Source organism: Vigna radiata, chromosome 7 (genome assembly GCF_000741045.1).
Source record: "Vigna radiata var. radiata cultivar VC1973A chromosome 7, Vradiata_ver6, whole genome shotgun sequence".
NCBI classification, from domain to species: domain Eukaryota; kingdom Viridiplantae; phylum Streptophyta; class Magnoliopsida; order Fabales; family Fabaceae; genus Vigna; species Vigna radiata.
In genome coordinates this window covers 34,708,469-34,724,509 of record NC_028357.1, presented here as the reverse complement: position 1 = coordinate 34,724,509, position 16,041 = coordinate 34,708,469, and the positions used below count along the sequence as shown (strand labels likewise).

Genomic DNA, 16,041 nt, shown 5'->3' with positions numbered 1-16,041 from the left:
ATGTTCTCTTATAAAAGTTTTTAATTAAATAATTGATTTTGATATTTATTTTCTTAAATTCTATTTAACATAACTTTTTTTACTAAAAAGGTTTTTCTAAAAAGAAGAAAAATCAAAGATAAATTTCGACTAAATAAATAAAACAATTCCTGAAAATAAAAGATAAAAATTTCTTAAAAAAATTAAAATTTAGAAAATAGGAAATAATTATTTTTGAAAAGTAAAATGTAGAAAATGAAAAATCTATAGTCTGTTCCTGAATTGACTTTGGCCCATACTCTTATGATTCTCATGCACCGTCCTGACGTGTAGATCTAATGCCGCTCTTACATTTATTATTCTCCTAAGAGGTAGCTGGGAACCTACACTTCTGTACACACATAATTTTCTTCTATTTTATTAGATAAAATTTTCACACATAAAAATAAAACATAATAACACAGATAAAAGTTTACTGACTTTTGAAAAATATAGGTTAAAAATTAATAAAAAGTAAAAGTTTGTTATTGGCATTAAATAGCCGTCTATTTTAAAATTTCAATAATACTTTCCATAAATATATTGGGGAGGAGATGAAAAAGGACTTTTTTTTAAAATGATTGAAATTGTAATTATTGAGACATAATTCATTGAGTTGTCCCCATATAACCAACCCCTTTGACGGTGAGTTTATGAAAGTAAAAAGGCTATAATATAGTGTAAGTAAATACGTGAGCTATTATCTTTAGTTACTTTGTTGTGTCTTTCATTAATAGCCACCAACACACCTATTAGAATTAAAGATTTTTATTCTTATTATAAAAGAAATCTTATATACAAGCCCAATTCTAGAAGATTGTTATTTTTCTTCACAAATTTAAAATAAGGAAATTTATTTATTGATTTTATGAACATTATTAATAATACTATATTTTTCTATGAGAATACGATTTATTTTCTTAAAAACTTTAATCTTATTTCTTATAAGTATAGAAATCGATAGAAAGATGTATAGCTCTAAAATAGTTAATGAAACTCAGAATTTAAATCACGAAAAACCTATTCATTAGCTTCCTTTTGTTTTTTATTGTGATTGAGGGATAATACAGTTCAATAGAAAGAAAATAAGGATCTTTTAGAAAAATGTTTTTTTAACAAACTTCTTTTACAATATTTTGACTAGGATGATAACAGGTCGGATCGAGTATAGATAGTATCCACTGTAACTCGATCTGTATGGATAAAAATGTATTCGCTATCTGTCGGGTATCCGTTTAGAAAATATCCACAAATATTTTAAAACCCACGGGTATTTTAAAACTTGAGGATATCCGAAAAAAAAAATATTTTATACATTTTGAAATAAAATTTTAAAAAAATTACAAATATATATATATATATATATATATATATAATATAATATAATATAAATTAAATTAAAATATAATTTTAATTCAATTTAACCTAATAAAATATATTTTTATTTTATTTTAAATTAAATTTAATTAAAAAATATATAAATTTTTTTTTTTATTTTTTTCAGATAACGGGTACCCGCGGATCGGGTAATATATTATCCGTACCCGATCTGTTTAGAAGCGGATATTAAAATACTCGTTACCTGTGGATATTTACTACCCGCGGGTAGTAACTACTCGCCACGGGTTTTACCCGTGGATACCTGTATTCGCAGATTTTTTTGACATCTCTAATTTTGACAACATATACATGGTGATTCGTTATTAATTCGTTTTAAATATTTTTTAAAAAATTAAATTAAAATAAACTAATAAAATAATAACACATGTCCGTTGTAAAAAAATTGTTATGAAAAGTTGTTAATATATCAAAGTTCAATCTTTTATAAGGAGTAAAGGTGGGATTAAAATAAAAACATCTCCTTAAGCACGTTGTAATTTGTTGATGATTCACTCTTTATATGTAAACATTTTGGTCCTAAAAAGTATTCTAAGATGTTACGAATTGACCTTGGGGTTAAAGGTGAGCTTTCATAAAAGTAGAATAGGATGTATATGAATGCATTTGAGTGATATAGAAATGTTCTCACTTATTTTAAATTGTAGAACTATGACTATAGTGTTTACTTATTTATGAGTAGCTAGTTGTTAGGGGAAATCACATAAAAATATATTTTTGGCAAGTGATATTAAGAAAGATAAGAAAAAGATTAGCTATTGGAAAGAACCCACGTATCTTTTGTAGGAAGGGCCACTTTAATTAAATCCGTAATATTTGCTATTTCTTTATACTTCATCTTAGTGTTTTTTAGGAGAGGAGTGACACTAGAAAACAAAATATGTGTAAAAAAGAATCAATATCAGTATTATATGGAAATGTAAAATTTATACAGAGTAGACTTATTATATGAGAGGAACGTGTTAATACTTTTTTATGCTTTGTATATGATTACCTCATTAATTTAACTTATTTTTCTAATAAATAAAATAAATCTAAAATAATTTTATTTAATAGAACAATTTTTATTAAGAAGATAATTTTTCCTTCAATTTTGTTTATTTGTTTTGAAAGATTAATCTTTTATTTTGAATCAGAATATCTCTATATAATATTTATCATATCATTGCTCATGAAATGGCTTAAAGGGTTGGTTTGAGTAACTTTTTGCATTACTGTTTAATTTGCAAGACATGTATGAGACAAATGATTAGGCAACATCTAAACATACTTAAATATTACATTAGTGAGAAAAATATAGTTTAATAAAAAAATTATAAATCCTTTATTTATTAAATCATAAAATAGTTTGTAATATTGTATATTTAATAGCTTATATCAGCATTGGTAAAGAAAAGTTTGCTTCAAAATATTTTATTTTTTCAATTAAAAATTAATAGCATAATTCTAAAATCAATATTAAAATGTTAAATATTTTGTCAAAGTATTTATTTAGTTTCTGATGAATGCTTATATTTTATTTTGTATTAAATTGGGATGAAGAATAAGGAGAAGAAAGAAGAGAAGAGAGTGAAGGATATATAACTTGTAAAATATAAGAAGAGAGAGGTTTAGAGACATTTTTTTTTTAAAATACTTGGATCGTTTGATTTATTATGTTGTGTCACATTTAGCTAGACAAAGGTTGTTTTTAAATATCTTTTTACAAAATTATTGATTTTATTTTTGGAAGGTATTGACTAAAAAAGTATATTAAAAGTACATGTTTCATAAGCACTATTAAATATACTAATTCTGGATATATAATTGAGTTTAGATAGATGAACGATTTTGATATACGGCTAGTTTTTAATAAAAAATGAAAAATCGACATTATTAAACCCATATCATTTTGTGAAAATAGAGATTCAATCATAAATTCAACTAATTATTAAACACATATGACTAAATTAATTAAAACCTAGTATAAGTACTCCTAATACTAACCACCAAGTAATTTCTAATGTGATACTCCTAACATTTTAACCACTAGTGAAACAGTGATTTTTATAAAACTTTTTCTTACCATTTTTTCTAGCTTATTTCAAAAGTTTCCTAAGCGTAGATTTCATGTGAAATAATTTTTTTAAGTAAAAAGTATTTTTAATAATTTATGATTAGTCCATTCTTGAGAAAATACTAAATAAATAATATTTCAATTTATAAATCAAAATATAATCATATTAACTTATATAAATATAAAATTTAAATAGGTAAAAAAACCTATTGCTGCATTTGAAATATATATAAATAATAAAATATTTATATTTTTATAAAATTATAAAGTACATATTTATAATTATCCAAAAAAATATGCTAATTATAAAACAGATGCAATATCTCTTTTATTGCTTGCACTCTATGCTCTCTTGGTAAAAGCCTGATGTATTAATCCAACAACATATATGTTAATTACTTCCGTTGTCTCTTTATATCTGTCCTGGAAAAGAATTATTATTTTCTACAAATGTGAAACAAGATTGAATAAAATGTAAACAAAATGCTAGAGATAATCTAACAAAAATAAAACAAATAAAAATTTATTTTATAAATTAATTTTGTAAAATTGAGTCAAATTTAAAATTAATATTTTTTAAAAAGACTACCTATAATAACTATTACTTTTACAAAAAACACTTTTAAAAGTTATATAATAAACAGTTGATCTCTTTGTCTTCTCTCATCAATTCGAATATAGTTGTTTTCCTGGTAGAAGCGGTGAAACATAGTTTGAATATGTGTAAGGAAGATGATATTTTGACAACACTTTTTGATAATTTTTTTGGTAACGGGACACGTGTCATCACTTTATTGATTTATTTAAATTTACATTTAAAAAATATTTAAAACGGACCAATCATAAGCTGCCACGTATACGTTGTCAAAAAGTTATTAAAAAGTGTTGTTAAAAGAAGTTTTTCCTATGTGTAAATACATTATACAGAAACTTGAAAAAAAGAAAAAAGTAAAAGAGGATGAAAAATAAGGGATTGGAATTTGATTCAAAATTGATATATGAAGAAGTTGTGAGAATATGGATGTCCATGTGGAGGAAGTAATGGCAACCACAACCTTAAATATTGTGATGAAAATTGTTGTCACAAACAGTTAGGTGGTTTGAGCTTTGAAAGCTACGTGGTTAAGTTAGGTTGGCTTATGTTTTATGACTATGTGTTCTTCAACCTAAATTCTAGCAATGCCGCAGTCCCTACTCTTCCTATCATACTTTTCTATGCCTCCTCACCATTTTTCGGTACCAATTAACATTTGCGTCTCTTATCTCTATCTATAGGCATGTTATTAATATATGTTATCCAAATGTGAAGAAAATATGAAGATTGTAACAATTATTTCACTGGTAAAAATTTTTCCACAACCTTTACCGTAATAAGATAAGAATAATGATGTTTTGACAATATTTTTTTTGACAATATTTTAATATTTATTTATGTATCATTATGTGATTAATCTCAAATTATTTTACAATCAATAATAATAATCATAAACATTAACATAGACCAATCACAAAATGATAAACATTAACATAGACCAATCACAAAATGACACGTAAATAGAATTAAAATGTTATTAAAAAAAATTGTGAAAATATCATTATCTATAAGATAAACCAAAAAGCCTAACTTTCCTTTTTCCCGTATTACATGCTTGCAAGAGCTATCTATTTTCAGTCTAGAAAAGTACTTTCTTGTACTTTGTTCTACTTTTGTTTTAGTAGGTGCATATTTCATTCACTTTTCAAGAACCTCATATGCTTTAAGTTTTTATTCTTGGAACATATATATAATAAGAATGTATAATCTTATGCATATGAAAGACTATATTTAATTCAATGTTGGTTTATATAAGGTTTCACCTAGAGAATAGGTAATTTTTTTAGGTAAAAACTTATTCATATGCTAGTTTTAATTAAAACTTAATGAGGGTTTAAAATATGCACCTAAAACAATAATTATATCCATGATTGTTTAACCACTTATAATATTTGAATAATAACTTTCATAAATTTTTAGTACATAAAAATTATTACTTAATGTATCAAAAGTCAACTCTTACAAGAAAATTTTGATGTTAAATAGTTCTTAGTTTGCCTTTAGGTCACATGTATATGTAACGTTAAAGTCATAAAAATTAATTTGTTAAGCATTGATATCGATTCTGATTAATATTGACTAATTCATCATTCATTTTTAAATTTATTTTCTTAATTAAAATAATTTAGCGTTAGTTAGTTTAACATACTCTAAGACGTTATTATTATTTTTATTATTAGTTTAACTTGTGGTGATTTGATTGATGGTAATAATAATAATTTTTAAAAGTGTGTACAACATCTCTAGGTTTAATTTAAAAAATAAAAATAAAAATAAATAAATAATTATAATGAATTAAAGACATGATCGAATAAATGAAATTGATGAATGTTGGCAGAGAAATGATCGAACAAATTTAAAAGTTATTCTAATCGACATCCATTGAAATAGTTTTGTTGAAATTGGTTGAGAAATAATTTTAATTTATTTTTTCATTAATGTTGGCAGAGAAACGATACTAACTAACATCAATTGAAAATAACTGTAATTGAAAATATGAAATTGTGAGTCCTTGTACATGTTGACTTAAGAGTTACGTGTTATTTTCTTTCTGAACTTGTTCAACACGTGTCTTGTAGAAGATATCAAATCATATAGTTCTTTGACTATAACAATAGGTATTAGAAAGAAAATGTTATGTGACATAATTTCTTAATGACTAAAGTAAGAATCAGAATAGAGATGGAATATGACATAGTTCCTTCATTATCAAACTAGATATTAGAATATAAATGTGATATGATATACTTCTTTATATTAAAACTATGTATAAGAAACAAGATGATATATAATTTGGCTATACTTGAAGGCTATAATAAACGAAATGGTTTTAGTTTTTCATTATTATAACGTATTAGATGAATATTTCTACTCAACTATTTAAGCTAAACATGATGTTATACTTCTATTTTACTAATTGCAAAATTTCGTATGAGTAGGAGTATAATTGATTTTTTTTTTCTTTTATAATAATAAAGTATTTGATTGATAATGGAGTAATTCTTTTTTTTGCTTATCTAATAAAATAAACATTTTGTTTTTACTTTTTATATCTTTGTTTAGAATAAGCAGTTTCAGATCCATTCTAATAAGAAAATCCTGTCTATATTTTAAATAAATCGTTATTTTAAAAAAAGTTCATTTCAAAAATCACAAAAGAATGCAAATATGAGGGAAAAAAAGGATGATAAGAACAGAGAACTACATATTTTCAATAATGTTTTTTAAATGTGAGAAAAATAAAGTGTTTAGTTAAAAAAAATAGACGAAATGGAGGGAAATAAAAAATACGTAAAAATGTAAGAAATATAGTTTAAAAAATTCTAGTAATACAACTTACTTTTTAATTAAATTTTCTATTTTTTTTTATTAAAGACCCAAACCATAAATCTAGCTAAAGCTAATAAAGTATCATATAAAAATAGAAACTTCAAAACCAAATTGACAGATGTAAGATAAAAAAACCCACAACAAACTTTTCAAACCACACTAATTATAATCCAACAGAGAGAAACAAACCAAGAATATAAGAAAATCTACATATGCAAATGTTACTTGTGATAAATACATATAAACTGTTTGACATATATATATATGTTGCTATTCTTTGCAATGCTTGTGCTGCATTGGACAGTGCTAGAAAAAAAGTTAAATAAATTTATCATGTTTAAGAAGAAAACTACAGATTTAGTGATAGCTAGAAGATCCTCAAAGACATGTTTACACAGATTGCTGAATTGTTACATCAGTTTCAGCTGTAGTTTCACCTATCCCAGGCACCTCCACACTAGCTGAATTTGAGTATGACTGGTCCCCAAGTCCAGACATCATCAAGGGCTGCAAGTTTATAGGGTGGTCAAACTTACAAGCTGGTCCAAATTTGCAAATTCCATAGCGACTGTAATGAGAGCAGACACTTTGGTCCTGGATTTCATCACAAATAAAATTGACATTAAATAACAGAAACTAGTCAATCGAGCTTGTAGTCCCATTTGACTAAACAAATTAAAGGAAATATCTTTTCAGAATCAGAAACAATCATCTCGTTGTAACAATGCCATGCTTATTCTAAATATTTTAGATTACCACAACCACATGGTAAACAAAAGAAAACAATTTTTCCAGCTTTATAGATATAAAACCTTACAGGTCTCAAAGGAAGACCCTTGTCACTGAGGTTGCATGGAGGTAATCTCGAAATCCGATTCTTTGGATGGTGAAATTTACAATTAGATTTGAACTTGCAATCCCCAGTTTTTAAGAAGTAGCTACATTCAGGTTCACCGGGCCTTTCTGGAAACTCTTCCACGGACATCTGCTTCTGATGGTGCAAGTAAACATTTGTATCGACTGCTGGGTTGTTCAAGACAAATGAAGAAGGTGGATGCATGTTCCTCTCAGGTAGGTAGACAGATGCCTTTAAAAACCACAAATGGGTCAATTTAATCGGAAAACAACCTTTTGCATGAGTTCAGCAGACAGAATAGTTCGTTAACTAGGGTAAAGGAACAAGACCACTCAAGTCGTGCATCGCATACCAAAGGGTAAGATGCCTCCCCACAAAAATCAAGGCAACAAAAAAATAATAAGAGACACTAGGGAGGAAGGGAAATGGGGCTGTAGAATGATCACAACAAATCTAAAGATTACATGCCATAATCATATTTTGATTCTTGAGGATCGGTAATAGGCGCAACTTCAAATTCACTTTTAGGCATAAAGCCAAGCATACATTGCTTAATATGCATGATTCTTCAATATGTTTGCTAGTGGCAAAATAGATCAACAAAACTGCACATTCTAAATCACGAGAACTGTTTTTGTACTAATTGATTTGGGTATATATCACTCAAACCTCAAATGGCTTAATATTTATTTTATTACAGTATTCAGTGTGCTTATAACAAAACATGTAAAGTAATGATAAGTCTGCAATAGTCAACAGGTGACAATGACATTATCACACAATTTACGAAGTTAATTAAAAAACATAAGGAAACCAATGACAGGACAATATCAATTTGCAAAAAGGGAAAAAAAAAGTGAACGCAACAATGCCAAAGTATCTGCAGCAACAGAGAATTAACATTGCACTATCCCAATACTAATTATATAATAGATTGCACCTTGCCAGATGCTTATTGGTATTGAATCTAACTATTTACCTGGTATCCATTCCAGTCAGAACTTTGGGTAGAAACTCCTTGAGTAGGTGAAAGCATCATTGGCACAAAAGGAGATGCTTCGTTTAATGATCTTGGAGAAGACCAGGAGGGTACAGATGGTCGTGATACACCTTGTAATGAAATAGGTCCTCCATTACCAAACCCCGAAGGAGGATCACATCCTCCAACTGTAGGGTCAGGATGGTTGAACTTGCAGTTTGCTCCAAATTTACAAGAGCCAGTGCGCATGTAGTAGGGGCACTCCCTCTCCCCCTATCATGAAACATGACCTTATTAATATCTAAGAAACAACTATTTTAGAATACTGCAGAAAGAAGCGAACATCACACACATATATATCTTTTGTTATAGGAAAGTAACTAAAATTTTACCTGACGAATAGGCAGGCCAAGAAAGTTAAGTTCAAAAACTGGTACTGGTGCCGGTGTTGTTGAAATTTTTCCTCTTGTGTGGTTATATTTACAAGATTTTCCAAATTTACAACCCCCGGATCTTTGATAATACTGCCATTAGACCAGAAAAAAAAAATTGTTATGAACATGTCATGAATGGTGAAATTTGTTGATTTTACATGGTTTGAGCAAGAGAAAAATCATATACAAACTTGCTTTTTTCCATCAGTTGCCTTTGAAGTTCCAATAATTTTTTCAACTTAACAATTGATATCATTTACTTATAATTTTTTTATCCATTCATTTAAATAGAATCAATGTCATTGTCATCATTATCCTTGCTAGGGTAAAATAGAGCAAACCAGAAAGAGCTAATGAACAAAAATGCCACAAAATAAACCAAACCATCCATCCTGACAGATATTTCACCGTTTTCCCTATCCATGTCTAATGTAAACTATTAAGATAGCATACATCATCATAATCCAAAAACAAGTAATCACAACAGACATATATTAAATCTCGGCCACAGAAAATATTTATTAAAAAAAATTATAATTTAGAATACAATCTATTTATATGAACATTTAAGAAAATATTTATATTACCGAACTGACATCCCACAAGTCCAGAATATGACATCACCCAAAATTGAACATATAGCATATAAATTATCAATGATCTCAATGTCGCGGAAGGAAATGAAAAATATAAAATATAAATTAGGTTGAATCACCTTGATTTGACCTTACAGTGACTAACAAACAATCTTCCATGGCAATTCAAATAGCTGGAGGAACTTGTATTTAAATAGTTACAATATGAACATTAAAGCAAAAATGATAATATGCTGAAATGACAGACGTGAGAATTAAAATTTGCTTAGAAGCATAATAGTGAGGATAACCTTGCATTCTGTTGAGCTTGATCTGTCTGTGGGTTCTTCTCTTTCTCCCGCCTTCTCTCTAATAGCCTTTGTTGATCGTTAAAACATCCACACAAAGAACAGCATTTTAAGAAGTGAACATTGTATAATAAGTCTCCAGGCATAAAATGGTGAAGAGAACCACATTGATATTGATATACTCAATCACCAACACCTTATTAAGTCTGAAGAGGTCATAAAGGAGACCTCACAAAAATAGGCAAATTTTGAAGCCTTAATAAGTCATTTTAGCAAAGCTATAGAGTAAAAAGACCGACCAAAACAGACACAATACAAAATCATAAAAGCAAATTACTAAAAATAGCACTGCCCCCCAAAATTACAGTTCAATATCAAGTACCTACCAGCCACGATGTAACAGTTCTGACCATTTACCAGTCACGCCAATCAAAAGTATACCTTCAGCTAAGGCAAACTACTCTTGTTCTCAATCCAGCACCACAAACAATACAATGTCACCGTAAAGGAAACCTCGGAGAAAAGATAACCATTTACACAAGTGAACTGTTCTAAAGCTTAACCTCCAACAATGCAATATTGATCACTACTAGATATCAATACAAACAAACCAATCATATAAAAATAAAAGCATCACTAACAAACATAACATCTAAACAAGGAATACATAGAAGAAGAAAGGCACAAGAAATACCTGGGTTTTCCTTCTAATAGGGTGATTAAACTTGCAGTTAAACCCAAACTTGCAATTCCCAGTTTTCATATAAAATGCACAATCCTCAGCTTCAGGCCTCAAAGGGTAGTGGTGAGTTACATCACTGTTTCTGTCTTCCTTGGTCTCCTCTCCATCATCACCATGAACATCACCAATTCCAACACCATCTTCATCAGCACCAACACCCACATCCTCATTCCAACTATTTGACTCCGAACCCCTACTATCTCCATCACCCTTAGCAGTTTCTTCGTCGCAAACTCCTCCACCGTCGTTCAAGTCGGAAACTTTGCCCTCACTTTCATCCTCAACCTTCAAATCCAACTTGCTCTGAAGCTCCGCAGAGAGTATGACATGCTCGGCGGCGTGATTGAGATCTGACGATTGAGGAGGAGGAGAAGGAGGGGGAGAAGAAGCCCCCAATTGGGGATCTTCGCCATTGGAAATGGAAAGTGGCGCAGAATCAGATTCAGAGGCTTCCATTCTCCCTCCACATTTCAAACCCTAATAAGAGAAGGTGGTTTTTGTTGAAAAGAAGAAAAGAAAGGGAATAAGTGGCAAAGAGAGAACAGAAGAGAAAGGAGAAGGAAAAAGGTTGCGTTTTTATATGAGGGGAATCAAAAACCAGAAGCAGTGTCTGAGTGAAGGACTGAGTGTGAACATAAAAAGAGAGAAAAAAAAAAAAAAAAAAGTGTCCTACTTTGTAATCTTGATGTGCTCTGTACTGTTTCGGAAACTATTTTATTTTACTTCTTATTTATAAAACCTACCTTTATTTAGATTTTGATTTTCATTAATATATGATTAGAGAATTTTCTTTTACCATTTTTTCTTTTTCTTTCTGTAAGATTCAAACATGGATAATGTTTATATAAATATTGTAATAAGATAATTTAGAACAAAAACAACTGTTTGTTCTAGTTTAAGTCCTACGAATCAGGCTAAAGAAAACTGATAAAAATTGAACAAAAAATAAATAAATTATAATGTTTATTTTGTTCATTATTTATGCATTGAGGTGGAATTTGGATCTTTACCGATACAAAATGTGAGAATGTATGATGTAATATTATTACATCAATATTTTCTTTTCTTTTGGGTCAAGTTAAAATAAAAGGTGTCAATTTAATATTTAAAAAAATAGAAATAAAGAAAACACATGGATTTTTTTTGTTTTTTTAAAGTCAAGCACCTCATTATTAAATTATATGATATTTTTCAAAACAATAATATTAATGATTATTATTTTGGTTGTGGGTGAGTGGTTGAGTGGTTATTTGGGCATGTCAATTGTATTTTTTAAAAATAAAATACTTATGATTTTCAGTTTGGGGAAGAGTTCATAGTAAATTCATGTCAATTTAAAACTGCATTTGTGTGATTTCTGAATGACGTCTGAAGAAGCAAAACAATGAATTGGGAGTGTTTGATTTGATTGCTGTGCTTCCACCCTTAAAAAGGCTAATTTGTTTATTCAATAATGCATTACTTAATTTAATTTACACACCATCTTTACTCAAGATATAAAATTCAAATTCAAATTTATTATATAACATCTTAGGCTTATTTAAAAGTAAATAATATTAATATAAACATACTATCATATCATATTAAACAAAATGTTGCAAATAAATTTTATTATTAATATATAATTAATTAAAAATAAATTTTAAAAGAATATAAACCAATAGATTTCAAAAGAATGTCAGAAAGCATGGATCCACTCTTCAGAGTTTAATCTATTAAAAGTAAATAAAATATAGAAAAAAATTTAAAAACTATTTTAAAAATTTAATAAAAATTATAGTTTATTTCATGGAATATTTTGGTTAATTCATATTATTTCAATGTGAATGTTAGTGAAAAATTTTTATTTATTGGCAGGAATTGAATTCACAAAATATATATACAGTATGGTTAGTAAACCACCAACATATGCTTCTTCGCATTAAAGAAGCTCTTAATATGAACCTTGACTAGTCTTCCATTCTAACTCTAAGTTTGACACATATTGAAAATAAATTTATGCAATACTCTTAATATTAAATAAATTAATGTGAATTGTTCTTATCAATTAAGTTATGTGACTTTTTGGTATTGAATATGACATGTAATGTTTTAATAGCTTCTTACATATTTAACATATCAATTCAAATATCCCAAAACTTTGTATTTGTTTATTATATTCAATTTTAGTAAATAAAATAGTTGTGATTGTTATGTAATACATAAGAAAATTGTTATATAAGTGCAAAGAAAGTTAAAGAAAATATTGTATCTCCAATTTATATACTACAATTATCACTATTTTATTATCATAGAAAATTGCTGACTTCATATAAAAGCCAGTGAAAAATGAATACTTACAAAAAGATATGAATGTTTTTCTATTTTGCTAAATGATAAAATAAATTATTATTTTTCATTAACTTTCCATATTTCCTTACACCCATAGAAAAATATAAACAATTAATAGTTTTCAAAATTATTCTTCTGAACAACAGGTACTTAAATTTAATATATTTATTTCTTCATTATTTTAAAAATAATAATTTTTTTCTTTTTTTGACTTCACTTTTTCCTAAAAAAATAACATTTTTTACTCTACAGAACATAATAGTAAGCAAAAATATCAATAAAATAAAAGAAAATATACTTTGACAACTTCTGGCCGACAAATTTTGTATACTGATGATGTGTCGTGTTGTCATTGATCGACTTTTAAAAAACTAAGATTTATTTTTTTCATTTTCTTAAAAATTAATTAATGACAACATGACACGTCATTGGTGTAAAAAATTTGTCATCCTATCATTTTCTTAAAATAAAATGTATAAAATAAGATGGCTAGTAAAAGAGTCAGAAGGTTTCATTATGATTGGTGAGCAGTTTTAAGAATTACTATTAAAATATAATAATGTATTTACTTTACATTTTGGGTTAGGATCTGTGAAAAGTAAAGATAGATTTTTAAAAATTAAAAAGTGAGCAGTTCTTTTATCCATGACTTATCAAAACTATAAACTGCTCAATTATGATAAACTTGAACTGTTCATGTAACATTAGGCTAGAAAATAAAAAACTTAAACAGTTCATGTTACACTAGGTTTAAAAAAAATAAAATAAAATAAAAATATCTCCTCAATTATGATAAACTTAAACAGTTCATGTTATTAGGTTACAAGAAAAACTTAAACACAGACCTACAAACAAAATAATATCTAAAAATATTATAATTAACATTTGTTTTGGTTGTTCAAATAAATAAAAGCTTAAAATCAAATTTAACCCTGACATTTCATTATTAAATTAATTATAAAATTATATTTTAAAAAAGAAAGTTTCAAAACGTATTTTTTTAGCACTATTATATCTTCATTAAATTAATTATAAAATATGTTTAAGAAAAAAAAGTTTCAAATTTTTTTAGTAGTCATATAACTCTATTAAATTAATTATAACTTTGAAAATAAAATTTAATCAAATTAGTATTATACCTTTTAATTTTATTGATATGAAAAATGATATTTAATGAACTAAAATATTTTTTTATTAAATTAAAATTTTGTTTCGAAAAAATAAAATATTATAAAATAAAGTTGATAATAGAAATAAGAAACAAAAGATATTGAGATTAATTTATGAGTTTTTATTACTAGTAGAAAAAGTCATATTTATAAAAAATGTAACCACAAATAGGATATAAATGAAATAATTGATACAATATTTAAATATCATAAAAAGTAATTAATATTACAAATATTTAAATATCATAGAGTAATCAATATTACAAATAATTAAATATTATAAAGAGTAATAAATATATGAATAATTGTATTATGAACAATCGCATAATACTCTTCTTTAGGTGTCCATTGATCATATAATGTTCTTTAAAATCTTATCAGGAAAAATATTTTGAGGTAAAAACGTATTAAAGGAAAATGAATATATCATTTTTTATTTTTCAATACAATATTATTTTTCATATATTTTATTTTTCTCCCTCATGTAAACTCACATAATTAAGAGAATGGAGTCTAATCTTGTAAATCAATTGTTCAAAAATTCTCTTTAGCAAAGACTTTGTAAATAAATCTACTAAATATTTCATATAAATAAATCTTTTGGATCTCTATATCATCATTTCAATTAGACAATGAACTATTGTCTCTATATTTGGTTGTTGACTCCATTTTTTTTCTTGACCACAAATTTGTGGCACATGTTGAATTATAGATCTTAAACAAACATATTCACAACTTATCTCATATAATGCTAAAATTTTGTGTGACTTAACGATGTTGTTGTTATGGTTGTTTCATAGACCACCATAAAATTATTGTGTCACCACATGTGAACAAATATTTTATCTATGGTTAATCACTGTGAGATCTGATAAATAACATGCACTTGCATAACTCATTAGATTTGATTTTGACTAATTTGGATAAACTAAGCTCATATTCATAGTACCTTTAAGATAACGAAGTATATGTTTTACTCTAATTCAATGTCTTCTTGTAAGTGAAGAACTATACCTTGGTTAACAAATTTAGAGCAAATGTTATCCCAAATCGAGTATAATTAGAAAGATACATTAGTGTTCCTATAACACTACTTATAGACCAAGAAGTTTATCATCCTTAAAAAGGCCTTTATCATCTAACACCCTCACAACCATTAGAAGGATGTGACTTGTCCATAGAGTACCTCTTAAGTACCTTCCTTATATAAGCTTCTTGATGTACAAAAGATACCTTTATTTAAATACTCAATTTGTAATCTCAAACAAAACTTTGTATTTTCAAGATCCTTCATCTCAAATATTTTCTTTAAGCAATCAAATGTTTTTGTGAGCTTATTAAGAGTTCCAACGATGTTTATGTAATCTACGTAAACAACAATTATGACAATTTCATTTTTGTAATCTTTTCATATAAATATAAGGACAAATATCCTTCTTTTGACAAGTAATCACTAAGATGATTATACCATAATCGTCTATATTACTTTAATCCACAAAGGAACTTGTTCAATTTTATTGAATAATCCTTTTTAGAATTTGCTTTGTTGGACAAATTAAATCCTTCAAAAAGTTTAATGTAAATATTATTTTCAAGAGAATCATATAAATAGGTTGTAAAATCATGTTAGATGTAAATGCAGATCTTTTTGTACAACTAGGCTAATCAAATATCAAATATCCAATACCAGTTTTAAAAAATCAATACCATTGTGAAAAACCTTAAACAACGAATTGTACTTTGTATCTAAC

General features: G+C 26.9%; 1 protein-coding gene across 1 annotated transcript; it reads right to left on the bottom strand.

Annotated features, from left to right (window-relative positions):
* Positions 1-7,078: 7,078 nt before the first annotated feature.
* On the bottom strand, positions 7,079-11,420 carry LOC106769166 (zinc finger CCCH domain-containing protein 43). Its single transcript, XM_014654669.2, has 6 exons — positions 10,743-11,420; positions 10,052-10,117; positions 9,124-9,255; positions 8,732-9,004; positions 7,714-7,983; positions 7,079-7,490 (listed from the first exon to the last, which is right to left on the bottom strand). The coding sequence occupies exons 1-6, from the start codon at positions 11,244-11,246 to the stop codon at positions 7,287-7,289; spliced, it is 1,449 nt and encodes a 482-aa protein (XP_014510155.1). The 5' UTR covers positions 11,247-11,420; the 3' UTR covers positions 7,079-7,286.
* Between the last annotated feature and the right edge of the window lie 4,621 nt (positions 11,421-16,041).